General features: G+C 43.1%; 2 protein-coding genes across 3 annotated transcripts in view; both read left to right on the plus strand.

Moving 5' to 3' along the window:
• Nucleotides 1-23471, plus strand: part of vaspb (vasodilator stimulated phosphoprotein b) — a 24949-nt gene extending 1478 nt beyond the window's left edge. The window contains exons 2-14 of one of the 2 annotated variants that reach the window (XM_071917849.2): nt 12689-12860; nt 15150-15330; nt 17163-17229; nt 18760-18872; nt 19166-19401; nt 19645-19772; nt 20020-20071; nt 20256-20283; nt 20401-20443; nt 20722-20778; nt 21580-21649; nt 21748-21805; nt 21919-23471. In XM_071917849.2, coding sequence (XP_071773950.1) covers nt 12689-12860; nt 15150-15330; nt 17163-17229; nt 18760-18872; nt 19166-19401; nt 19645-19772; nt 20020-20071; nt 20256-20283; nt 20401-20443; nt 20722-20778; nt 21580-21649; nt 21748-21805; nt 21919-21953 — 1240 coding nt within the window. In that variant the 3' untranslated portion in view covers nt 21954-23471. The remainder of the gene's footprint in view (nt 1-12688; nt 12861-15149; nt 15331-17162; nt 17230-18759; nt 18873-19165; nt 19402-19644; nt 19773-20019; nt 20072-20255; nt 20284-20400; nt 20444-20721; nt 20779-21579; nt 21650-21747; nt 21806-21918) is intronic. The other variant, XM_071917850.2, reaches the window with a different exon arrangement.
• A 491-nt stretch (nt 23472-23962) lies between these two features.
• LOC139926210 (clathrin heavy chain 1-like) overlaps nt 23963-27103 on the plus strand; it is a 29418-nt gene continuing 26277 nt past the window's right edge. Inside the window, exons 1-2 of the mRNA XM_071917832.2 lie at nt 23963-24310; nt 25394-25601. Of these exons, the coding sequence (XP_071773933.1) occupies nt 24269-24310; nt 25394-25601 (250 nt within the window). The 5' untranslated portion in view covers nt 23963-24268. The remainder of the gene's footprint in view (nt 24311-25393; nt 25602-27103) is intronic.

The raw sequence follows: 27103 nt of genomic DNA on the forward strand, positions 1-27103 counted from the left end.
TTGGTTGGCTAGGGATTCTCTGGGGTAATTTTTCCCTCTCCTTCACATTCAAACTGAGTGGCGCTCCACCAATGATCAGGGACAAATTTTGCCATTTGAGAACTTGTCGTGCAAGAGTTTAATTCTGGACTGTGAAGTTCAGAGTACAAAGATTCAGGGTTTATGACTAACCTGTGCAACTAGTTCTTTATCTGGAGCCTATCTCACTGCCCTTTCCATAACAATATATCTTAGCTTGGCCCATGGGTTGGTCCAGGGTTTGTATTTGTTTTGCACACATTCTCCACATCAACTTTGGCTACAACAGTAACAAGAGGCACTTGAGCTGCCAGCCATAATCACCATGATATTAAACATAACCAGTTATGGTAATGAGCCCATTAATGAAGCTAATTAATACATAAGTCAGCAGATATTTCCATGTCATCATACTTGTCTTCACATAACAAATGGGCGGTATTAATATGAACTCCGGATCTTAAAGCATTAAGGTGTTATAGTACTTTCCAAGTCAATTTTATTGTAGTTCAAATCAGTTTCCCTCATTAATATGCAAATGTATGCAGCAAGATGCTCCAAAATCTAGTCAGATCATCTGCTCTATAAGGGGTACCTGTGGTGAAAGTATGAGATTTCTATCATATGTTGTTCTTGAGTTATTATGTTCACAAGAATATGTCTACACACAGACACACACACACATCACCGTGACGACATAACGTCCCGCTTATCATGTACCATGGTGGCGGGACATAAAAATTATTACACACCCTACAATAAGATAAGAAGCCTGTTTTATTGTGAAATCCCTTAGCTGTACTCTGAAGACACTTCTCGTTTTAGCATTTAGATCGCACAAAAACTCCACACAACACAAACTGTCAACATTAAGTTTAGACCCCCCCCCCCCCCCCCTTTTTTTTATGTCATCTTTATTTTCATTCTGCCCGTCATAGTGGCGTCTCCTAGCAGTTAGTCATTGGCGTCTGGCTTGATAATTATACGGCTTACTTTATCTGGACATTGCTTTGACCGGCCTTCCATGGAATGAATGGCCTAAACAGTCACGTCACCTTGTATAATAGGTGAGGAATGGAATGCTGTCCCACATTCAAGTTCATTGTCACTCATCCTCCTGGAATGTAAATGTTGACACAGAAGTGCAGTCGATTGGTCAAAAGTTCAACAATTTCCCCCAAATAAAGCAAACAGCTTAGCTTTGCATCCCGACTTTCCCCTGCCTTTTCAGCCAATAGAAACTTCCCTGCCGCTGCACTCATACAGCGTGTGAACGCCTTAACTCAGCATCTCAGGGTTTATGGTGCTGCCATTAAGTTTCTCCCAAAGCGCTCCCAAAAATGAATTCATCCAAACTGGACAAGGCATACTCCTCCCTGATTGCTTATCTCTGTGTTTGGTGACACAGGAAGTGTATCCGTCTGCATTATGATTCATTGTTATTGTCAGAGAGGTGACTCCTGCTATGACTCGCTGGATGTGTCTCTGACTAAATGGCTGTCTGGTAGAAACAGTATGGCTGCCCTTGGGCTCAAGATGCACACACACACACACACACCCACACACACATACAGACAGACAGGTATAATGTGTCTGTTTATTACACTGTTTTCAATCAAACAAGCTGCTCTCTGCGCTCAGTTTAGAATCTACATGCCTGGAAGCGATGCCAAACTGGGTTCTGTGGAGCGGCAGGAGGAGGCTCCTCCGCGTTTCTCTTTCTACTCTTGTCTGAGCTTATTATTGATCAAACTTAAAAGCAGGGAAATGGTCTCCTCCTCAGTCTACTTTGTGTCTCGACTCCTGCTTTTTTCTGTATGATAGAAGTGCCTTGTCTGCAAAGTGGTTTGGTGCTAACCGGAATGTAGCTCCACAGTGCATCTTCCCATTTGCCATCATCTCTTCCCCTATCAATACTTGTGACTTCTTGACCTCATGTCCCTTCAGGCCAGTAGCTGTTATTTAAAGCATTTAGCAGTATTATTGCATCTGTCCTTTCAGGGATAACAGATTAAACTCATTAGTGTTGCTATAGCAGGGCATTCATGGCATGGTGTTGTGTAATATTCATAACAGTGTGTGTAGTCTGTGTTGGGATGTTGCTTTTTCATGTCTCCACTTGTTCTCTTCATTCCTTTCTACAGTCGGATGGTTTTTTTCCTTTTAAAGTCTGATATCAGTGGCACAATCTGAAACGGACTCTGATTCATCCCATGTGCAACGTTTCTCTCTAAAAATTCATTCTGAAATACAAAATATTAAACAAAGAAATACCTATGCAGTTTTCACTTCAGTGCTGAGCTTTTGGTGTTGACGTTTATCAAAGCATCCCCTCGACAGAAATCCCAGCATTAAAGTGAAAATTGGACTTGACCGGTACCTTCAGCACTTTTGCAAAGCTGTAGATGGATTAGTGGTAGACATTCCACAAAATTCAAATCATTAAATTATGTATTTTGAACATTAGCTGTCTTTTCAATAATTTTTCAACCAAAGACGACCTAATATAGACACTTAGCTCAGCACAGCAGTGATAGCAATTTGAGGTAATTGGGATGTGCTTGTGGGAATTCTTATCTATAATGAAGAATAATGGCTTTATTTCATGCACTATAAAGATAGGCATGTTGATATGCACTTCAAAAGACTCCTCAGTGCATCGCTGTACAGTTGGTGTGACAGTGTGGCTAAGCGATCACAATGCCTGTATGCTTCATCACTCCAAGCTCTCCATTATTATAATGTCTTGCCTTGTGAGTTTTTCTCTCACAACACCTAATCACTTCAACCCCCTCCTCTGTAACAATTTACCCCCATTGGTCCTCCCACCTCTCATACTCATAAATAGGCCATTATGCCGGCCTGCCCCTTGGATTAGACGCTTTGCTACAAGAGTTGCTCAACGTACAAAACCTTCTATTGTCTCCTTAGTGACAAATCCAGTTTCCTCGGTGGCGGCTGTTGTTGTTTTTCTTCTTTTATTGAGCGCAGAGGCTCTTAGTTCTCTGCTCGGGATTATTTCATCTATGTTCTCTTACCCTAACCTTTACCACGACCAGCTTGTTGTTCATGTCTCAACCACCTAACCCCCTAAAGAAGTAGTTGTTCAACAAGCTTAACCTTTTGGTACTGAAGCTAACCCTTTTCTCTCAGAAATATAGTGCTGGGGGAACATTCTATAGACTCCTTGCAGAGTTGAAGACAAGAGCTTACGCATGACCTAATGCTAAGGCTATTGCTGGTTAAGATGGTAAACAGGAAGTGAAACAGGGCTTTGGTGACCGACCACTGACCAAGAAACATTACCATACCCTGAAGCATGGGAAACTGCCTCTCTTCGTCAATCTCAAACCCAAGTGGCTTTTTTTCACCTTCCATTGTACTTAGAATGCTAATCCTCCAGCTAGCAGTAACAACAATATTTAAGCATAGTATGGACATTAAAAGAGAAATTTTAAAATGTGAAGTTTATATTTCATTTTTTGTATTTAAGCTTCTGTATGCTTGTTTTCTGGTAGAGTTGGGGACATTTGTAGGACATCAGTAGGGATTCAGGCAGGACAAAATGCCATGTTACTTTGTTGTTGTAGATGCTGTGCAATGGCAGATACAAGTAAAATACATCTAGAAAACCCTGTAGTCTTTTGTTGGAGCCAAGCAGACTGGCATCATCCCAACTGATGTGGAGTCTGGGCCTTACATCATAGTGAAACCAAAGCTTGTTGTGGGCAGAGATGCTGTAATGATATATTGTACGGTCAGCACTGACCGCCGCTAATGGCCACAAAGATGCAGCAGGTTCATCAGGGTTCCAGTCCATAATGGAGCGTAATGGATGCCAGTCAGTGTAAAAACTGCTTTATACGGTCAGCCATCTTAAACACTCTTATCTTTCATGTCTCCTGTCCTTAACTTCACCTATGTAGGATGATGGAGATTGCTGATACAGCAAGGCTGCATTAGAGTTTGGGGGTAAAACAAGCGCTAGGCTGGCTGGTCTGTTGGCCTGCCATTTCTTACAGTTTTCATTAGGCCCCATTCATATTTTTGCTGGTAAGGATAATATTGCACTAGGAGAGTTTGACCAGCCGTGGACTAGCGGGTTATAACTAAACCAAAAAACACAGGGTTAAGAGGGGGACCTGTCATGACTTTTTCAGAGATTGGAGACCGAACCACTTCCTGCATGGGTGAAATTTTTGTGAGTGATTAGCGATGCGACTGTAATCTTGTTTACAGAAACAGCTTTTTTGTTTTCGCTGGCCTGGATGCTGCTTGAAGCTCCCAGGCTCTCTCTCTCTGACCATTCGTTCAGCCTGTGTGAATGCAATAGGTTTAGTTGAGTAGTCAGAAAAGACCTACCCCTTTGATAAAGAATCATCTGGTAAAATAGATGATTAGTTCCACACTTGGTTGCTTCATTCAAGTATGTGGATGGGTGAATATCATTATCCTTGATATTACTTTTACTGTTCTGTGTGCAGTCTCTAGCTGTATGTATTACCCTCCTTGCTAATATCAGAGTTTCAGTCGCAATCAGCATAAATGTTATAGATCACCCTTGGTTTGCTTTTCATAGTCAATAAAGACAAGTGTGTAGCTACTTCCCTGTAATACTGATAAGTCATGCTTGGATTGGATCAATAAAATGCAATTGAGATATTAAGGTTTATATATATATGGCTTATTGCACAATTGCTACAGTATGTCAGGCCAAAGGCTACATAATTGTGCGTATTAAAGTCATATGTCAATGAAAAGAAGCAGGATATGTGATTGCCTACTTCCTTTTCTCCTCTTTGGGCTCAAATTTAGACATCCTTCTCATGAGGAATGGATAGAGTATACAAGTCAGGACAACAGAGAAAAGGGGAGTTTCTCTGTCATCCACTCTCCACTCCTCTACCAAGGATTGTTCTTCTCCAGAGGGGGACGCCTGCCTCTTCCACAGCCCAAGTCGGGGAGGATGTGCTCCAACCTGTAAAAGGAATTGAACTCGGTGAAGGAGGACAGAGGTGATTTGATGGTTCCAAATAAGGGCATTAAGAGTGCCAGTTGTGCCCCCCCCCCCCCCCCCCCCCCCCCCTCTCCTCGGACTGCTTCAGAAGCAGGAAGGAATTCTTCTCAGCTCCTTCAAGTGGTCAGACACCAAGAAGAGAAAGCTCTTGGCCAAAATGTCTATTCAACATTTCCACAATGTCGGATAAACGATGCCAGAGGATCGTAGACAATCGATGAGTCAGCACACAAAGAATGCTGAGGGGTTTAGGACTGGAGAGTAAGGGAGAAAAAGTTTTTCAGTGGCTGGTAAAAAGAATTGCCAAATAGAGAAGTTTCGAGTGAGCGTGTCTGACTCCATTCAGACAAAGACATTGAGAAGAAGAGCTTAAGAATAGCCAAGATAGCCTGCATGCCTGTTTCTGTGCGGCTGACTCGTGGAGGCAGAAAGCAGTAGCCTGCAGCGAGTGTGTGTGTGTGTGTGTGTGTGTGTGTGTGTGTCTGTGTCTGTGTCTGTGTCTGTGTATGTCTGTGTGTATGTCTCGTTAGCAGCATGCTAGGACCTGTGTGAGAAGAAGCAGGCATGAGGAAAAGGATGAGAGAAGAGGGAGGGGAGCTAACAAAGGAATAAGGAGTAGCAGAGATCTCCTTGTCCACCTCTACCTTCAGTTTAAGGGTTTTTATTTAGTTTAACCTTAATTTAAGTAGACAGTGTGATAAAGAGCAAAGACTTGCATTCCAAAATTTGATATTTCCATTTAAAGAAAAAGAAACGTGTACTGAAAGTCATCACCTAGTAGTTTGAAAAATGTGTACGATTCTATCCTCAGGTTATAATAACTATATCATAAAAATGAGTTTTGCTTTAACTTCACCTAGTTCTTTTTAATGGGACATGCCACTTTGTTCCAAATGTTGGATATTTCTTTATTTTCTTTTAGAACAAAACTCAATCTCCCGACAGCCAAGAGAGTCCTCAGATCAGCGAGGCATTTGTGCTTAGATTCTGTTCCTGGATCAGTTTGTGTGTTCTCCATCCACTTCATATTTGAGAAGGAGAAGCTGATCAAAGAGCTGCATTATGAGGAAATTCATTCCAGATGTCAGGCTACACATTAACCTTTATAGGGCTGCTGTCTGACAATGGGAACTGTACTTGGCAGTTTAAAAGCTAATCTTGAATCGACTCGCTCTTGTGTCTCATAATGAGAACTGCACTTAGTAGGTTCCAGGCTCCTCTGACCTTATGTTTTACAGTCATAATATAATAAGTTTGAATGCTGGCATGAGAAGTACTCAACGGTGTTAGCTTGAGTTTTTTTACAGTATGCATGTTGCTGTCACTGTTATGTGGACCAGAGCTAAACGTCACTGTGACAGCCGTGTCCATGGCCCGAGGCTGGCCTGAGGACACTGTACTGTCAGATGACTGGGCCAACTTCAACAGGCTATTGTGTGGGCGCCACATGTCCGAGTCAGCATCAAAGGTCAAGCTCTTTACCACCACCGTGACCCCTGTCGTGTGTGTAATAAGGCAGCACAAAACTGACAAAAATCAGTTTTTATTTTTTCTCCCTCCTGAATAGTGCAATGGAGGGAGCTAACGTTTTGGATTTGCTCAGTTCTTAATAGAGTGAAAGATTTTCGCTGACATTCAGGAATTCTGTATACCTCCAAAATTAGGAAGCTGCCTAAAAACCTTTATTTCAAAGGGAAAAAACGGTCTCTTGCAATTTGGAAATTACCTTTTTGTAAAAGTTCTGATTTCATAATTTTTGATCAGTTGTTCAGCCCTGGTCTCAGTGTGTAATATGTAGAGAAGCAGGCATGTGCTGTTTTCTCCCACATTGCCTATGTGTAATTCCACTTCCTTCTCTCACTTCTCGTCTACAGTTGTGAGTGTGTTTGTGGTGTGTGTGATTATCCTGGTGTTGTCTTATGAGTGAGTCCTGCCACACACTGTGAAAATTGTCCATCTGAACATCATTCAATCTTGTATGTAGTCTTAAAAATGTCGTTTAAAGTCTTAAAAATATCTGCTGATGGAGTGAGATAATTTCATCCTGTGGTTTGCAGTTCAGAGAATTTTGACCATGGAGATGACTCCACTTGATTTATGTTAATGTAAATTCTTCAAACAATTTACTTTGTACTTCAAACAGGTGAAATTAGTACCCCATTGGCGGGATTTTAACTTGTATAGATTATATAGAGTATATAACTTGCAAGATGCAATTTGTTTTCTCTGTGTTAGCTTTCTGAATCATCATCCAGGACTTAGAAATGAGGCCTCTATTTTTATCAGGCACTGAAAACGGGAGGAGGTGTCACACACAGAGGCAGCATTAAGTGGCTTATTTTCATTCCCTCTCTGGTTTTAATGTGACATTTCAACAGTGGGCCAAGAAGAAGATAAGCAATGAATCACCTTGTTATATTTATTCATTTTCTTAAGGCGCTGCGAGGCCACCTGAGGTTTACTAAGTCCATTGTGATGTCTGTTTCTCAGACCCATTATTCATATTTGACTGAGTCATGTATGACTCATTCCAATAAATATTTTGAAGATTTGTTGTATTTAGGAGCACATTAAGCTGCACTGGACTTGGTTGTGAGACTGTACTGCAGTAGTTGGTAAAATGTCTGTGCATGAGTTACTCTATCAGGCCCCAGTCTAGTGCACTGTCTGGGTGTTCGCTGTGGAGACAGACATTTGCTCCTGAAGGCAAGGGTAACACAAAAGCCAGAACATTATTAAAAAATGATAGTCGGCTGTGGTTGCGGGACCAAAAAAGGCTTCTGATGTAGTGGTATTATGAATCCCTGGAAGAGGAAGAAGCCTGACAGATTAAGAGGGACAGTGAGGGATGGATGCACAGACGACGACATCGTCCCACTTTACTCAGCGTCTGCAAAACCCAGTGTAACTTAAACTTCACTGTGCCACTCTTCAGCCTCAAGAGTGGTGTCCATGTTCTATAGTACTCATTTATTTCATGTATATCGTTTTATTCAGTGTGACTACCTCCTGATGCACAGGATGAATGCGCCACTGGAGCCGCACTACACCTCCTCTACAGCTGTATGCTGCTTGAATGCACAAATATATTAAATGCTGAATGTAATTTGATGGGGTGATGTGCATATGTGTCTGCTTAGTATTCTTATGCCTTGCACCGAATGTTAGGACCACTTGTCCATAGAACATAAATCAGTACGTAAGTTGTTGATGGGTCTCTGCGACCAAGACGCGTCTCTGTCCAGTTCTTGTACTCTGCGAAATATAGTAATTGAGAGAGAGAATGGGGATGAAAGAAAAGTAGAGTGGCGAAAGAGCATGGTGGGAGGGCAAGGTAAACAGAGGAGGAGAGAGAGGAGAGAAGGAAGGAGAGACGGAGCCACCAGGCCTGACTGTACTTGCCGGTGCATTTGGGGAAAGCTCAGAGAGCCAAGCCTTATACAGACATTTCCAAGAGAGCGTGTGCCCCGGCCGTGCACTGCAGTTTCCTGTTAACCCCTCGCTGACCGAGAACCCGTAGTGGGATGAGGAACTTATTCGGACTCTAATAACAGCAAGTGAAGACAAACTTAGTTCAGTTTTTTCCCTCCGGTGTTTATTTCACATATCCACATATACCTGCGTTTTACTTACAAACAGATGATAATTTTCATGTGCTGAGTGGAAGTTCTCTACTGTATGTAATCGAGATGGAAAATTCCCATTCCTTTGCTTGAGTTATTTTAAAGGTTGGTGGCTCAAACCCCCCCCCTCTTCCCCTCCCAGAGCATCAGCCAGTGACCTATTTGTGCTCACTCAGAAAACCTCTTAAGTCAACTGGTCACTTAGTTAGCTTAGCAGCCAGCTGCAGTGCACTCACTAGTGGACAGTGGTGGTCTGCGGCCGTAGAAAGGACAGGAATAGAACGTTTATGGCTGCGCCTGTCACGGCTCATTCCAGTGCCAACATGCTGACCCGTCAAACCCATGTGTCCTCTATTAGCCCACCCCCTTTGGACCAGGTCGACACTTGGACACACGTGTTGGCATGTGGCAGGTTGACAGGTGTGTGGGTGTGTACAAGTCCGTGTGTTTATGCGCGCGTGCCACACACGCTTTTAGAGTCTCGGTGTCCGCAGTTCTATCAATAATTCAACTCCTCACTCTCAGTCTCACTCCCGAGCCCTCGCTTTCTCTGCCATTAAAAATGCATCCGTTTCCCACTCCCACTCTCTGTCCCCTCCCAGTTCCCACTAGTGCTCGCTGCCCCGTACATCAAGAGCAGGCTCAGTGCAGATATACCTGTCAGAAAACACCACAATATTTTTGATGTTGACCCCACTCTCCCCTGGGTGCTATAGTATGTGCAGATTCCTAGAATTTGTTTTAACCCGCTTGAAGTTTCACCAATTTAAGGATAATTCTGGCCATGTCATTTTCCAGTGTCTCTCTCTTCTAAAAACTCTTGTGGATTTTCACATGCTATTATTGGAGAAACAGATATCATGTGACTTATTTCCCTACCTGTGCACACCATGTAGACACCATGTGCTTTCATTCAAACCTAAACAATATCAAAACCAAATATCTGAGATGGCAAACTGATGTTAATAACATAATCCATGGGTGTGCGTCTACAGTTTTTTTTTCCTGACCTTGCCTAACAAAGCATTAAAAGCAACAGCATAGCTGTATCATCAGATGCCAATGTCAGATTTTGAAAATACAAAAAATTAAAAATGCCTCTCCAAATGCTAACATGACTTGCTTGGCCAGTTTCACCCAAAACTCTCACCATGATCTTTGTTTAAACTTTTCTGTTTAATTGGAAGTCCCGCCTTAGACAGCACTTCTCAACAATTGCCCCATCCTCCTTCATTTCAAGCCTCTCAGCTGAGGACGTTTTTCTGCCTGGAAGTAGCTCTTATTAAATGGATTAGAAAGAGATGCTAAGTAAGCAAGTTTTATTCTTTGAAATGTAGACTCACAAATCAGTCAGACCAAATGATAATAAAAAGCTTGTCTCTTATCTGCTGTGAGACCTGTTTCAAAATGTAGAAAACATGGGAAAAATGTAGGACATCCCTCTAGCTACAGGTTGCTGCAACAAAAAACACAGGAATGTCATAAGGGAGGGAGGGCACTCTATTAAATGGGCTTAACATTCACCATGGCTGGAGTTATCCTTTTTAAGATGCATGCCAAAAAAGTTTAGACAATCACAGGAAGGTATGTGAACGTTTATATAATGTACTTTTCTGTGATTGACCACCTACCTACCTGACACTACCTAAGTGTTGTGATGTGGTGAACCTCACCCATCTGGTACACCAGGCAGGTTGCAACAAATTCTAAGAAGTATTTGCAAACACTGTTTCTCCCAGGAATAATAGAAGCCTTTTTAGGGAAGTTAGTTTGCCTAAAATTTTTTTGAATAGTTCCTGATTGGAGGAGAGCCAGCCTCCTAAACACTTCAACTATTCATCACTCCATAACCGTCTTCCTCATTTTGTTCTCCTTTCTTTCATTCAGTCTTTGTTTCTGTCGGCGCCTTTTGTCTTTAAAATATATTTTCCAGTTAACATGGACTCCTGTGTGAATTTAAATGTTATCTACTTGTAGGAAAATACAGGACCTGTGTGTGTGTGTGTGTGCATTGATTGTTGAGGCTCAGGCCCTTATTAGGCAGTGCTGGCAGCAGGAAGTGGGCTGTGGCTTTGGTGCTGTGTCACGGGAAGTAGCAGATTGTATCACGGGCGGGACAGATGGAGGGAGAGGGGGAGATGGATTAGGGAGCTATAGGGAGAGCAAAGAGAAATGAGGAGAGGAGGAGGAACAGTAAAGATTTCAACTGACAGTCTGCCACCTTTACTTTGCTCTGTCTTCTCCTGTCTTTCTGTGTTTCTCTGCCTCCTCTAGCACCTCAAATCAATTCACTATTTACTATGAATTTACTCCATACTTTTTCTCTTTCTCATCATCTCTCTTTGTCTCTTGGGTTTTCCCCCGTGCAATTTCTTTTCTTCCTTGTAGGTGTGACTGCCTGCAAGTGTGTGATCTGTGTGAGACAGTATACATTACATTTTTACATTTTAGTCATCCTCTGCTTATTCAGAGCAACTTAAAATGACTGGAACAGGCAGCAGTTAACATGTCATCCAGACGCCCTCTGCCACTCTGAGCCAGGTTATTTTGTTGTCTCTTTTTTTTTTATAAGGAAATTAGAAAGGTTTTCCATGATGGTACTGGCCGATAGTACTGGCTGGTCAAGGTCATTTTTTCCTACAAGGAAAGATTTGTTAGTCCTTAGACCTTAATGCCCATAATGCAAATATCCACACCCACAATGTGGCCCTCAAGACTGTTATCTAGTTGTGTGTGTGTGTGTAGGCATGCCTGTGTGTGCGTTTCAACTTATTTGAATGGTTTCTCCCTGTGCGGTATTATCTTTAAATGTGTTTGTATTTAATCTTGGAGTCTGTTTTCTCCCAAAGTGTGGAGGAGGGTCTGGAGATGTTGATGTGGAGCAGGTGGAAGATTCCAGAGCCTCGTCTCTTTGGCGGAACACCGCTCAGCTTCCTGTCTTTGTCAGCCTCCATTGTTGTCTCGCCTCCCATCATGTTTGGGATCAAACCAATCTGTTTTCTCCTCCTCCTCAAATCAACCTCTTACTGAATTCCTGCTCCCAGTCTTTCACTCCCTCTCTCCTGTATTTGTATATTCACTTGCTCAGCAAGAGGATTGCCAAAGCATATTGTGATATGAACGTTTCTCAGTTTCTTGCATGTGTGGCCTCTCACTCCACAAATGCACTTATCTGTTGAACACATCAGTGCAGAATTATTCTCATGGTGTCCATGCCAAGGGAGGACCTAATGTTAAGTCAATCCTGAGTCAAATAGTATTTGAGACGCAGATGCAGATCTATCTCCCAATCTATCTCCCAATCTATCTGTAACTCAGGTGCAGGGTAAAACCTGAAGTCAGTGTTGAATAAAATAAAATACCCACATACTTGCCCTCACTAAGCTTTGCTTGCACATTGTTTCGCACAAATATGGATCTTCGTCAGGGTTGCCGTTGGTGTTTGCTAATAGCTTTTTTGGGGTTTGTTTTAGCCTGCTAATGCTAAGGCCTATTCAGAGGCAGTGTATTGTGACCGTGTGTTGAGTTAGTCCAGATAAGGCAACACTGACCTGGAAGGACTGGCTTCAATCTCTAACATGAGATATGTGACACTCTTTACTATAAACAAGCTGTTTTAATGTTTTTGTTTTTTTTCTTTTCTCTCTCTCCATTCAAAGTCTCAGGTCCCTCCTCTTCCTGATTGTCCTTTTTCGGTTTGGCTTCATCCCTCCCCTACTGCAGTTTATACTTTGTACTAGGGCTGGGCAGTAGTTCAATATTATCTTTTATTGTCTTTCAATGGAATCATATAGTGATAAAATAATGATACTTAGTTATTGTAAGTCTAAATTCTGTCTAAATCAATGTACTGTCACTCAGTGATGTGACCAAAAACTATTTGAACTCTGACAAATACTGATCATGGATTTCTGATGTATGTCATGGTATGATGGTCGTCAAGTTTTGAGTGAAAAAAAAAAACATGCAGGAACTCTCTATGCTGTGAAATAACATTCTCTCTCTTGCTTTCTCTTTTTCCTCCTCCCAGTGAGTCGAGTATCTGCCAGGCTCGGGCCACTGTGATGATCTATGACGATGGCAATAAGAAGTGGCTGCCGGCGGGCGCTGGAGCCCAGTCCTTCAGTAGAGTCCAGATCTATCACAACCCCTCCACCAACGCCTTCAGAGTAGTGGGACGCAAGATGCAGACGGACCAGCAGGTACACATCCCAGTTTTGTGTGTTTTTCTGGGGTAGGCACACTGAGGAACTTTGTGTGTCTGAGTGTGTTTGGGCGTATGCGTCTGTGTGTGAAGGGTCTATGTGGTTGTCTGTGTGTGTGTGTGTGTGTGTGTATAAGCCTGGTCGTCTGTCTCTCTCATATGTCCCGTGGGCGTCTGTGGTTTCCTGTGGGTGCCAATGGGCTTATGAGTAAGCGAGTAAGTGCGAGACAGTCTTTTTTTGGTGTGTGCCCATGCATTAGCAGCGTCACATGCGTCGGAAAAGTCCCCCATCTCGACTCACTCCTGAGATATGTACTGTGTATTTAGGAACTTTGGCATCATAGTTTTGCATTTCTCCCTGGAATTCACTCATGCGTTGCCTATTAGTTCTAACATCAGTGTCCTATAAAGACTGTATATCTCGAAGGTCAGCTAGAGGCTTTGTCTTATACCTTTATTACCCCAGGGAGGGTTTGCTTAAGCATACATGCTCTTTATTTTTAAAGAGCGAATCACTAAATCACACAGGGCAGAAAACAGTTGTTACACTGCTCTATATGGGCTGAAACTTTCAAGCATGTTGCACAGAGAGCAGTGCAACACAGATTTTCTGCCCTGTGTGTTTTAGTGTTGATTTGCTCTTTACAGAGTAACTTGAAACCAAGCGGGGAATTGAAAGCACTTGCCAATTTGTTGTGTGCGCTATCTGCTCTTTACCAGAAATGATCAATTAGGCCTCCTCTGTGATCTTACTTTTTTACCATATATATCAGTGGTACCCAAATAAATGAAAGCGACCTAGTCTTTCAGACAAAATAGAATTTCCCTACGGGGTTCAATAAATTCTCACTTTATTATATCAGCCGATAAAGGTGGGTAGATGCTATATCCTGACTAAAAAGCAGGGTAAACCGAGTTGAGGTGTGTTTACACTTGACTAGGTCCCCGCTCTCCCTGCTGCCTCAGTGTCTCGCTCCTTCTTTAAACATTCAGAGCTCTCAAGTGTTCCCCAGAGACGGGTCTTAAAGTGGATGATGTTTCCTGAGAGATAGTTGGCCTGCTCAACCATTTCCTGTGACAATTTAGGAAGAAGCCCTTGTCCCTGTTCTCTCTTTCTGTCTGTCTGCATCTCTAATCTATGGTGATACCCAATAAGGATGACTTTTTTTTTTTTTGCATTCTCTCTATGTGCTAATCTGATTGAGACATCAACTGGGTTCAGAGTGTTGGAGGAGGAGGAGGGATGGGGGCAAGGAGGAGCTGATGAGGGAGAGTACAGTTGGCTGTATCTTCCTTCTGTCTCCACATACCCCTCTTTTCTTTTGAGAGTGACTCTGCATATAGAGCAGTTTTTGCTGCGGCTACACTTGTCTTTTCAATTTCGGTTTATACATCCCAGCATAATCGGATGATACAATTTTGCGTTGAAAGGACTGTGGTAACCACAGTATTTTGTCTTCACTTATTTTTCAGGTGTTTCTTTTTTAATTTTTTTTTAACTTGCTGCTTCCTTTCACTTAGAATAGGCGATCAGTGTTCCTGCCTTTTTTCCTGTTGTTTTTTTTGTGTGTTTCTGGTGGCATCCCCGGTCTGTCCCTCCTGTCTGTCTGGCCTTTTGACAGTAGTGCGCAAAGGTTAGGAATACCGCTGTCTGTGATGGCAGCTGAACTTGCTACCCTCTCTTTTTTGGCGCGTGTTGCCTGCTATGATATTCACCCTGACAGTCTCTCCTCTCCCCTGCTCTGCTCTGCTCTGTGGAATTCAGAGGCTGTTAAACAAACAGAGAAATGGCGCGTCAGCACATTCAGGCCACGCTCAAACCCAGAGCCTTTTTTTTTCCTACTGGTTCATAGGCTTCACGCCACCTGCTGGGTGGAACATATACACCAAAATAATCCAATTTCAATTTTAATTTCATTTTCAATTTTAATCCAAGCCCAAATAATATACCAATTACATTTTTATACATAAGCAGGGATGTGGTATTCTGGGTTTTTTTTAATTGCTTTTCCAGTTTTTGGACATAAAGCCATTCATTTTCCATGAGAAACTACCCTTTTCGTACTGCTTTTCTGCTTTCTTTTTCCTGTCCTGATCACATCCCTTCTTAGAGCATTTAGTTGAAACTCCTGACAAGAGCTGCTGGTTCTGGATTCGGTTTAATGCTTTCAAGTTTGTCCTTTTTAAATGTCACCATTTGTCAAGATATAGAGAAAGTATTCATTTTGCTCCTCACTAATACCAATATGTCTCCTTTTATTGCTCCTCTGTCCCCTTCCTCCCTCAGGTGGTGATAAACTGTCCAATCGTGAGGGGCCTGAAGTACAACCAGGCCACGCCCAATTTCCACCAGTGGCGGGATGCGCGGCAGGTATGGGGGCTCAACTTTGGCAGCAAGGAGGATGCTGCTCTATTCGCCAATGGCATGATGCACGCTCTGGAGGTGCTCAACTCCATTGCAGACGCAGGTAATGCAGTACATGAGGTCTCACCGCAGTGCATGCCCAGTAGCATCAGCATTTATAGTCTTTTGTATCACTTGTGGTGTTTCAGTGGTAAAGTATTTTGGATTCACCGAAGAAGCACTAACACTACTACTACTAACACCATCTTACAAGTAGACAAATATGGAATGTGTATGGTTGTACAGTATGGCGCAGGATCGGTATCCTTTGGTTTTCCATTGCAATTTTGAAAATATGGGACCCTGTCCAGAACACATGTTGACTATAGTAACAGCAGTTAACCTAGGTTAACGTAAATAGTGACTTAAGGCTCATTTATGCTCCCTTTACGTACGAAAATAAATATGTCCGTTTCAAACGATGTAACCATCACTGCCCACATACTTCCATGCGTCCTTTACGTTGGCATGGATGTTAAGCAATACATCACTAGAGGGCAGTAGAGAGTCACTCCATTTTTCCTTCGCTGCCGTCCAACTCGCATTCAATTCCCGTCCAATCTCCTCCCAGCTCTTCTGTATCAATTGTTTGTCCCTGTGCCCGGGTGAGGTAACATCATAGATATGTTTATAATTTCTCACCAACTCGCACAACCTCTCCTCAAAGAGTTCCGCCATTTTTTAAATGTCTTCGTCGTGTCTCGCTGGTCTCGCTTGAACTATTGGCTACACTGCCCCCACGATTTCCGGTGGTACTGCGGTGGTACTGCGGTGGTATTGCGGTGGTACTGCAGTGGTACTGCAGTGGTACTGCTCCGTTTCGTCCGTATCCGTAAGCTTTCAGAAAACGTGCACAAATACGGACGAAATGAACGCAGAGTACGGACAGAAGGCTCCATCCGTATCCGTATACGCATGTAACGTTGAGCATAATTGAGCCTTTACACGTTTTCTTCTCAGTCTCGTAGTCCCCTCCAGTTGATACTCCTCCAAAAAGACCTATCAATATTACAAAAAAAGCCTTTCCATTGTGCACTGCAGAATTAATATTGTTCTGCACTTTCTCGTTGGCCCATAATGTGATCAGCGCTGCAGTGTTTTTGTCATTGCTTTCCATTGTTAGTTTATGTTTTGTCTCTTTCTCAACTTTCTCTGACTTTCCACTTTCATTCGGGTTGTTTACACCAGCTGGCTATTTAAAAAAGGCGGTTGTAACTGATTGCTGACCCTGTGCGTTGCTCATGCGTCACTTGCGTGATAACAACAATCCTGCCTCCACCCTTTTGAAAGCGGCTGGTATCGGATGCATAAGGGTGCTGTATCAGCATATTTTTACTGTACCTGAACCGTGAACAAAATATATTGGAAAAACATACTGTACTGTGAGAGCACAGGTACAGTATGGCACACTTGTGCAGCGGAAAAAGAATAAATCGCCTTAAGCACATAAACATGTAAGATATCCTCTAGAGATGTAAATCCTCATGAAAAGGTTTAGCAGGGTGGCACAGTGTTAGGCAGATTGTCCTTCAACAGGAAGCCCTGGCTTCACACCCCTGTAAAAGCAAACATCTCCCCTGCTAACTTGTCCTTGAGCAAGATCCTGAATCCCTACCATGTTTAGGGATGCTGTTCTGTAGCGGACCCTGTGATGTGAGCTTTCTCTAGAGGGGGGCGAACAGAAAGACAAATTTCTGCTTTGGGGATCAACAGAGTGTCACAAAAAAAGAAAAGACTGTTGTGGATGGTTTTAAAATATCTAGAACACTTTCTATGACTATTCCCTGCAGTGTCCACCAACCTATTACGAGCTTCCAAAAGGTCATATCAAAGAGCATGTTCTATAATCTCTCCCTCAGTCACAGTAAGAATGTTTTCTGTATTGTGTTTTGGCAGGCTATGCAACCCTCCCCCGCCCAGTGTCAAATGGACCATCTCCGGAGGAGCTTGAACAACAACGGAGGTACCAACACTATAGACTTCCTGGGGAGTGCGGTGCCCCCCGCCCCCCCTCCTCCTCTTCACTTTACTTTAACATCCAAGCCAAGTTTCTGCACAGGTCTAGAGCTTGGATTCAGCACAAGGGATAGTTGCATCAGGATTGGTTTAAAAAAATGATTTCCTTTGTAAGCAAGTTGGATTGTTATTTGCTCTAGTCGATTGTGCTGTGAGGCCATGTGAAGTAGATGTCCCTAACACATTTCATCATCGGTTCAAGCCAAGTGCCCTTGGGGTTTAGTTGCATAACAATCAACAGTCAGTCAAGCTGTCTTGGCTTTGTGGCAGTCCTATTGGCACAGTTTTGCACACACGCATATGTAGAGGATTTGACGGCATTAGCCTCACACTGCTAAACCCTCAGTCAGCCCCTTTAGGTTAAAGGTCAAAAAGACAGGGAAGGCCAACACCTCTCACATCAACCCTACCTTCTCTCCATCCACCTATCTGTCCCTCCAATGAGGCTCATTCTGTTGACACCACACACGCCCACATAGGCAAGGCATTAACCTTTTAATCTCATTTAGCCTAAATGGTAATATGTTACACAGTCAGTGGGGCTTTGCGATTGGCCAGAGAGACTGTCAAATTACTAGTTGCACCAGTGGTTGCCTTCAAGCTAGGGCTTAAAGACTAAAGCACTACCATTAAAACATTTGCACAAATAGAAATCCAATATTTATGCAGGTGTCCGTGGATATTATTTGCATGAAGGTTTTTGGGTCTGTTGAGTATAGATGTAGTCAGAGATTCATAGTATTCACCAGTAATGACCATGGGCATGTGGACGCTGAAAAAAGACGGCGACGGCGATCTCCCCTCCCCCTCCCCTGGGCACGCTGCCTACCAACTGTGCTTTAAATCACACTGGGCTACGTGACTCGGGCTGACTGTGTATGACTGTGTGGACCTTTATGTCTATGTACATTTTTGAGCGCGTGTACGTTGTACGTGTCCAATTCAGTGTATAAAGCTCTTGTGAGTGACAGATGTGATGGGGGAGGGGGGCTGGGGGGTGGAGGGGTGCAGTAGCGAACCGCTGCGGCTCGATTTAGGCCATCACATCCAGCTGTGGATTTCTAATTCCAGCGGTAGGCTAATCAGAGGCTGTGAAATCCCCCCCCCCATAACCACAGTACCTGTACCAAAGTCAGTATATTGAATACAAATCCTGATTCTAACACTCCACACCAGCGCCATCTGCCATAATTAGACACAATTGTTTGAAAACAATGGTTGTTGCTTAAATAATCCAATAATCTGCGTGAGGTTTACAGATCCACTGGGCATGGCTGAAAGCATATAGTTAGTTGTTGGCTGAAAGCTAGCATTACCCATCATGCTCCTTTCCTATCTTATTCTCAGTAGGCATACTCATAGGACTTAGAACTGAATATATATCCTATAACTTAATCTCTCTCTCACCGATTAATTTTGAGCGTGTTTACATTTATTTGTCACAAATGTGTTTTAATCCCTGTATGTTTGTGTGTAGGTTGGAGCAGCAGAGGCAGGAACAGCAGGAGAGAGAGCGACAGGAGAAAGAAAAACAGGAGCGGGAGCGGCAGGAGAAAGAAAGACTGGAGAGAGAGAGACAAGCAGCTGCAGGTCAGGAAACACCTGCACTGGTCAACATGACCGCACTTACAATACAGTCCACTCCTCCATCTGAATGCCATGTCATAGTAGTTCTGAATATTTCATTGAGGTTTTTTTTTCTCAACATGTCTTTAGGATAACTGCAGTATATACAAACCTTAGCAAATTTCAAATTACTTGATAGTGCACGATTATTACAAGGTGATCTTGTATTATGAGTTTATATCTTGATCTTCATCTCTAAATGACTCCGTCTCATCACGGTGAACGGTTATTGACGGTCCTTCTCTCTCGTCTTTTAGTCTCCATTCCTCCAGCTCCACCGTTGGCCCCTGGAGGCCCCCCGCCTCCTCCGGCCCCTCCTCCACCCCCTTGCCCTCCTCCAGCTGCTGGGATCCCTCCTCCTCCAGGACCACCTCCCTCAGGACCCCCACCCGCCCCGCCCCTGCCCTCTGGGGGTGGAGGTGGCGGTGGCGGCGGGGGAGCCGGGGGCCTGGCTGCTGCCCTAGCAGGGGCTAAGCTCCGCAAAGTATCCAAGGTGAGCACAGAACAAGGCTGACAGTGGATTTTACAATGATGGAAAATGACCAAATCCATTAAGTGCTGTTCTAATAAGTCAAATGGAATTCCGCTATTGTATTGATCCAATCTTAGACCTATTCCTAATTGCACAGCTATGATACCTGCATCCATCTGATTTTATTGATGCATAATGCCTGCACTGTAAGCATGGTGCTGCCATTTCTGCTTACTGTATCTCTTTGCTATCTGCTGCCCTCAGCAGGAGGAAGGAGGCCCTGCAGCTCCAATAGGCCGGGCCGACTCCAGCCGCAGCAGTAACTCCTCTATTGGAGGAGGGGGAGGGGGAGGTGGTCTGATGGGCGAGATGAGTGCCATCTTGGCCCGAAGGTGGGTGGCACTAGTTTGTAGTCACACAAAATACCCAATGCCCACATGCCAAAAAACCAATTTGACATTTCAGGGTTTTTTTAAAATCTTTAATTGTACTTATTTTGTTCATGTTTATACTCCTCTGACTCCTTTGCCTGATAATCATACTTAAATTGCTGTATGTATTATGTACAACCAACTCACAAAGGCAAATTCCAAGTACATCTAAATGTACATGGTGATTAAACTGATTCTGGTTGTTCAGGAGAAAAGCAGCAGACACTGGGGAGAAGGTACCTGCGAAGACGCAAGATAATGTAAGTATTTGGTTCCCTATTTTGTGTACTTTATTTCACATTATTCAATGCTGCAAAGAAAACCAAACAAAGAGGTGTTTTGTAAGTGGCCTGACACCATAGGTGATGGATTTTGAAAAAAAACCAAAAAAACAGGTTGGGTATGACTCACTCTTATCAGGAAGTCTCACTCTTTTCTCTACAGGATGATTCAGAGTCTCAAGGTCAAAGTGGTGAGAACTGAACATTTTTATCTGTAGCATGCCACCTACACTCATTCCAACATTTATTGTACATGATGTACAAAGTGAATGTAAACAAGCCATGTTTGTATGCCTTCTTCTTCTCAGACACCATTAGAAGACCTTGGGAGAAAACGTCTACTATGACCAGGTAATCCAGGATTCAGTTGTTTCCATGTCCCCATGATGAATAGAACTGTAACAAGGCAGTCGGTGTCTGTGTTTTAACTCATCTAAGCGTGTAGAGCAGTTCTCCATCACTGTGTGTGTGTGTGTGTGTGTGTGTGTGTGTTGCACATGTGTGCATGTCCGTCTGCCCATGGACAAGCATGCACGTGTATGTTTTTGTTAATATGAATGCTGTGTGTGTCCGTGTGTTTTGTCTGCCATTTCCATTCTAAGAGGAGAGTGTGTGTGTCTCACTAACAGGAATAACTCCATCCCCAAGAGCATGGACTCCACTTCCTCATTGTCCCAAGGTTCCAGGTATAAATGTTGTCCCATTCACTCATGACCTCAGTCCCCCCTGCCTTTTTCTCTCCCCTCCAGGTCAGCGCAGCCTCACTGCAGCCTACTGGGGTAGCACATTTTACAGTTGATAGCACCATCTAATGGATCGGAGAATGACATGCACACAAGGGACTTGTAGGCGAACCAACTGAGTGAATTATATCTGGAAACTGAAAAACAAATCCTGGCAGCGTAATTGATGCTTCTTATTTTTACATGTCAATTCTGAGCATTAGAGGTGGTGCTATCATCCTGTGGTAGACCTTCTGATGTTTAAAGCCGGCTTTGGGTGTCCTCTCTGTATCATAAGTATGCAGTGATGTAGTGCTAAAAAAATGGGTAAACTCCTGTCAGTGATCACCATAAGGTGAGCAACGACACATATAAGCAAAAACAATTACATTTTCAGAATAGCATCAATTTGATTTTTCTTGGAAGTGATCAGTGATACTTCTTAGTGGAATCTATACTATTTGTATCAAGATTGGTATTCATACAAAAAGGTGGATAAACTGCTTCACAAATATAAAGTGGGTAAATTGATCTTAGGTGGGTTTACCCTCCCTCCACTACATCTCTGTGTGTATATTTGTAACTTCTGTGTTACTCTCCCTCCGTCCCTGTGGTACTATGGTGATGGGCTTGACTGACAGTGGAGTCGTCAGTGCAATGGACTTGCCTGGCTTTAGCAAAATGTCTGCAAGCGTGAAATACGAATACTAAATCTCTCTGTCTCTATTTGTTGGTCTGTCTCTTGTCCTCTCTCTCCTCTCTCAGGGTGAAGCCTGGGGGTAACAGTAACGATGCCGCCGCAGGCGATGACACAGATTTAGAGAAAATGAAACAGGTAAGTCTCTCATTAGCCCTGCAACATCACCTCTGAATCTACACTCTAAATCACCATAACTAGCAATTAATCCGTTTTGTCAATCAATTTCCCTGCAGGAAATTCTGGAGGAGGTGCGGAAAGAGCTACAAAAAGTCAAGGAGGAAATAATTGGAGGTGAGATTACTCTTATGTTCTGTCTAAAACCTCAAATTATACACACTATTACAACCTTGGTTCAATAGGTTTTATTGGTATTTATCGCTTGTTTCCCCTCTCCCGTTCCACAGCCTTTATTCAGGAGCTGCAAAAGAGAAGCACATAGTTCTGCTAATCGAGTGTCAGGCGGAGCGGAGGGACGAGATGGATGGAGGAGGTTACGGCCCGTGTGGACCTCTCTTCCACTGCCCCCTCCCATGTAGCCCAGGGATTTCTCCTTCTCTCCCACACGTTTTCTCTCTCTCTCTGTCTCTTACACAAATACACGTGGGCATACTTGCTTACGGTGTACATCATACATATTCACTTCATGTAAATGGTAACCCAGGGAACCTACTGACATCGCCATCCAGGACTTTCGATGATCACTTACTAATGTTGTCGCGGTGGTGATCCGACCCCCCACCCACCCACCCTCTGTGCATTAATCTCATCCCCTTGTCTCTCCTACTTGTTCCTTCCATGAGAACCACTTCAGAGCACAAAACTACAGCCACAGTTGCTCTTCCACTTTGTCATCATGTACACTCATCAAAACCTTTCTGCCACTTGTGTCCTCTCCCTCCTGTTGTCACACACGCCATTTATTGACAGGGCCGTATTCAGGGACATCATATTATTTACATCCGTTACTGTAATAGCAAGATGCTGGCATGCGGGGGATTTGTCAACAATCCTCTTCTCTCTCTCTCTCTCTTTGTCTCTCTCTGTCTCTCTCTCGGCACACCATTACTCAGCCTCAAACACTGCTACAGAGAGTTCAGTTCACACAGCCGGCAGTAGGTTAAATTTGTCTCTGTTGACCTTAATGATAATTGGAGGTGGAAGGACATAACATCGCTCAACCATGAATCAGGGACCCCCACTCCCTGACCGTTGCACGGCAAACAGCAAGAGCTCAGTTCGCCCTCTGCCTCTCAATCAAGTGGATTTATAGCTCCCAACACTGGCCAAGAACATCAACAGCACAGCACAAGCCTTCCTTGCTGCAGGATAGGGAAATAAGCTGGAGGAAGAGGAGACGAGCAAAGGGAATGTGATGGACAACCTGAGTGCTGTGAAAGAGGAGTGTGTTGTAGTTTTATGATGTGAGCGTGAGAAATCATTCTCTTTGCATTGCACTTGTTCCAGAGGAAGTGTGTGTCCGTGCGGCACGCTGTCTTGACAAACTATTCCCTCTCACTCAGAATGAAATATTATTTGTTGGCCAGTGCAGTGGTCCTATACTGTGCTTCTCATAGTTTTTTCTTCCATTCTAGGTATGTTTTCTAACTTTGAAACATGAAAAATGGCCATGACGAGGTCAATTAATTTGGCCATGACCAACTGCCTTGAGAATAAATATATAAATATATATATAAGGAAAATATATATATTTGTTTTGAGGGAAAATGTTAGCAAAATGAAATGGTGTTTCTATTTTAATTGAGATGACTGGTGAATGGGGATTTTTTTTTTCCTTTTTTCGATGATTGTTTTCTTATTATGAGATGTTATTTTGGGTTTACTGTTTCTTTTTTCTAATAGAGTATAGGCTTTTTACACTGAAATATAAAGAAAACAGCTTAGAGACACTGGATTAGAAATGCCTTTATAGTCAAATACAGCTGCTTCTTGAAATGCATTATTTTGTCATGGGTGTTTTCTTTTGCGTCCAATGTTGAAATGACTCATATCCATAGGACACCTAACCGGCCAGTGAAGTGGCGCTGTCCAGCACTCCCCTGTCCTGAATATTTACTTCCCCCGCAGACAGCGCTCCTAAATTAGGAGGTCACGGCAATTACAACAAAATATAACGGGCTTGCCTGCAGCATGTATTTTATTCTGAGCAGTGTCTTGGAGCATTATTTTTCCTCTGAAGGGTGAATGGTTGGACTGGACATCCCAATTAGGCTACTACAACGGAACTGACGTACAGGGGCGAATTATTAGTTGGTTTGAGGGATGATGCGGCAAAAACTATAATCTGCTAATTTGAAAGTAACTAAAACGCAGACAAAATGTAGCCCCTTTGCTCAAATTTGAAAATTTAAAGTGATTCACAGCAAACAGCCGGTCAGAATCGCCGTGTTCTTCCAGAGAGGTCCCCAGATGCTTCCGGATTGGAAAGGTTCTGAGCCGTTTCCGCCGCCATTGCGGATTTTGGACAGAAGATCAGTGCCGTAGCCACTGCTATCCATTGATGCAGTGCCGAAAACACACACGGACGGGGGACACATTTGACATTACTGGTACTAGATTTCGGGAACTCGATTAAAAACGCTCCTTATATTACCCCCATCGGGCTTTTATTTTCTCTGACTGGCTCCGACCTACACCGATACAGTGAGGAGGTCGTAGCTAGCGCGGTGCTACTACCTAGCTAGCTAGCTGTATAGCTAGAATTTCAGGACTCCGGAGAAGCCCAGGGAAATCACCATGGCTCAAATCCTGCCTATCCGCTTCCAGGAGCACCTGCAGGTATGTGGGAAAACATATTTGCTACATAAACCAAGTATTTTCATTATTCTGTGATTTCCCCACTTAGCAGTTGTTTGACAGCTCGTTAGCTAGCCAAGCTAACATTAAACGTCAACACCCGCAGCAAATGAATGACCTCCCCTCCCCCGTTTAGCCAGCAGCTAACTGTTAGCCATTCAGGCTAGCAATTCGTATTACATTCATCCTACCTAGCTCACTTAACGTTAGCTATCTGTCAACGACGGCCAGGCAGCGAAACGAATTAAATACTTTTGTTGACCTTCAGTGCAGTTCTCACGTTATTGACCTATACGTGGCTACATAGCCATTGCTTAGCTAATATTAAGTTAGCTAGCTATAATAGTTATGGTGTGTCGTGAGGGATCTTTCACAGTCACGTCACGCTAATCGTATAGTAGATATTCGGTCGTCGACCCGGCTAACGTCAAAGTTTATCGCCAGGATGCCTTTTTTGATGCAGTCAATTGCTTTGTTAGGCCTGTAACACTACACTATAACGGTATTATTATAAGTCCGTGTGTATCATCATATGATACCCCCCCAAAAAAATAATGTGTCAAGTGCAGACTGCATAGACCCCTTGATATCACACATTAACGTTATGTCACGACAGGCCGTTTTGATATAGGCTATGAAACAAGACACACGATTTCGTTAGCTTTGTATGTATGAAATACAGCCTCTTTTTCATCCAGCTAAGGTGAACCAGGTGGTCCACCCATTATGTCAAAAATGACATCATCATGATCCCTCTCTCTCTCTCACTCACACACACACATTATTTTTTAAAACGCTTGAGAATGGGATGGGAGTCAGATGAAAGTTCAAATGCTACATCCCAGTTTTTGTGTGTAGTGGTTAGAGGAAAATAAAGGGTTACTGTTTAGCCTATACTAAGCATTCAAATTGAGGATGGAAGCCCACAGGGTTATTAGGATGCCCTTTCCATACTATGGCCACGTACCCTAACTCACCTTCTGACTAGAGACAGCACACCAGCTCAATCTGAAACAGTGTTGACCACAAGCTGATTCTGAAAAATGTTATCCATTCATACCTCAGCTCCAGAACCTGGGGATCAACCCAGCCAACATTGGATTCAGCACTCTGACCATGGAGTCAGATAAGTTCATCTGCATAAGAGAGAAGGTGGGCGAGCAGGCCCAAGTTGTCATCATTGACATGGCCGACCCCAACACTCCCATCCGCAGGCCCATCTCTGCAGACAGCGCCATCATGAACCCTGCCAGCAAAGTTATTGCCCTTAAAGGTAAGCTCTGCCCAGAATGTATGTATGCATATATAGGGCTGTTAGCACAAAATGTCATGTGACACCTAGAAAGCTAAACGTGTAACAATTCAGGTTTTGGCCAGTCACATCCCTCTGTATGTTGCTTTTCTAATGTATCAGGCCATTTGTGTAAATCTTGTGTGTGTTTGTCAGCCAGTTACCTATTTGTCACAGTCTGCTTCTCATTTTGATGTCCATATGCAGGCCAACCCATTTCTGTTTGTTAAAAAAAAATTAAATAGTATAACTCTAATTTGTTCAAATTTTAAAGTACAGGGCATTGATATTACTTCTATGGACAGTAGTCAGTAGCCACAGTAGCATTGCTAGTAGAAATGTCATGCTATCATGAATGCTTTGTCTATTTTGCTTGTTTTTGCTCTTTTTTCATTTCTTACCGCTTTCTTATGTTTGCAGACGGTGAGTTGAATTTTACCTATCATGAGCTGTAAACGTGTAATCCTGTATGCACTGTGTTGAAATGTCTGCACAGTACTGATGTTAGTTGTAAGGAACGCTTGAATGTGCAATGGTAACACAAGCAGGGCAACTATAGCGGAATAGAGGGGAAAGCTTACACATTGGGAAGCAAGCAAGCACAGACATCTAGGCCCTGGTCTTAACTAATAACCCATCAATAAACAGCAGGGTAATATGCATTGGACATGCTCTTATGAAGTAGGCCTAATTCTCATAAGGATAGTTTGCCATAGGCCTATGATGTTGTATGTACTGAATGTACTGTAGACAACTAAAGCATTTTCAGTTATTGCCAGCGTTTTTCAGACGTTGTGGGCTTATTATCTAGCAAGGACTGACATGGCTTATAGGTTTTCGGCGATTGTGTACAGGATATTGGTTTGGAAAAATGATTTGAAATTGTCATACCCATACTACCAGAGTATCACTCTTGTACATAATATATTTTGGTCAGGTTTACTGACCATGCACATTACCTCACAGGATTAGGCTTGAGTGGCTTACCAAAGTTAAGCTTCAGTATGTGTTGTTTATCAACTTGTATTTAAAGTGCAATTCAAACAGAGAAGCTGGTTGAATGACACCATTTGTATTTGGTCAGTAGTACTATTTTTTTTTTTTTATACCCGTTCCCACTGTATTTGTACTGTAGCCTAATTGTTGTGGTGGTCATTTTTCACTTTAGAGTAATTAAATGTCTTTTTTCACTGTCTTTGTTTTACTATAGGCTGTGCATTTTTCAACTTAGCGTAATTAGTGTACACACAGTAGGAGTAAAGAATTTGTTTAGAAAGTCACTATGCCTCAAAATTTTGAATATGAAGATGAGCTGTATTTATTTATTTATTTTAAATCACAGTTAATTGTAGGGTGTAGTTTAGTTGAGAGAGAGAGAGAGAGAGAGAGAGAGAGAGAGAGGGAGGCTTGCTTGGGCCTGACTGAACCCAAAAGATATGTGTTGTGGCCCAAAGGATTGGAGTCTCTTTCCTCCAATGAGCCTG

The sequence above is a fragment of the Centroberyx gerrardi genome, chromosome 6 (genome assembly GCF_048128805.1).
Source record: "Centroberyx gerrardi isolate f3 chromosome 6, fCenGer3.hap1.cur.20231027, whole genome shotgun sequence".
Lineage (NCBI taxonomy): Eukaryota > Metazoa > Chordata > Actinopteri > Beryciformes > Berycidae > Centroberyx > Centroberyx gerrardi.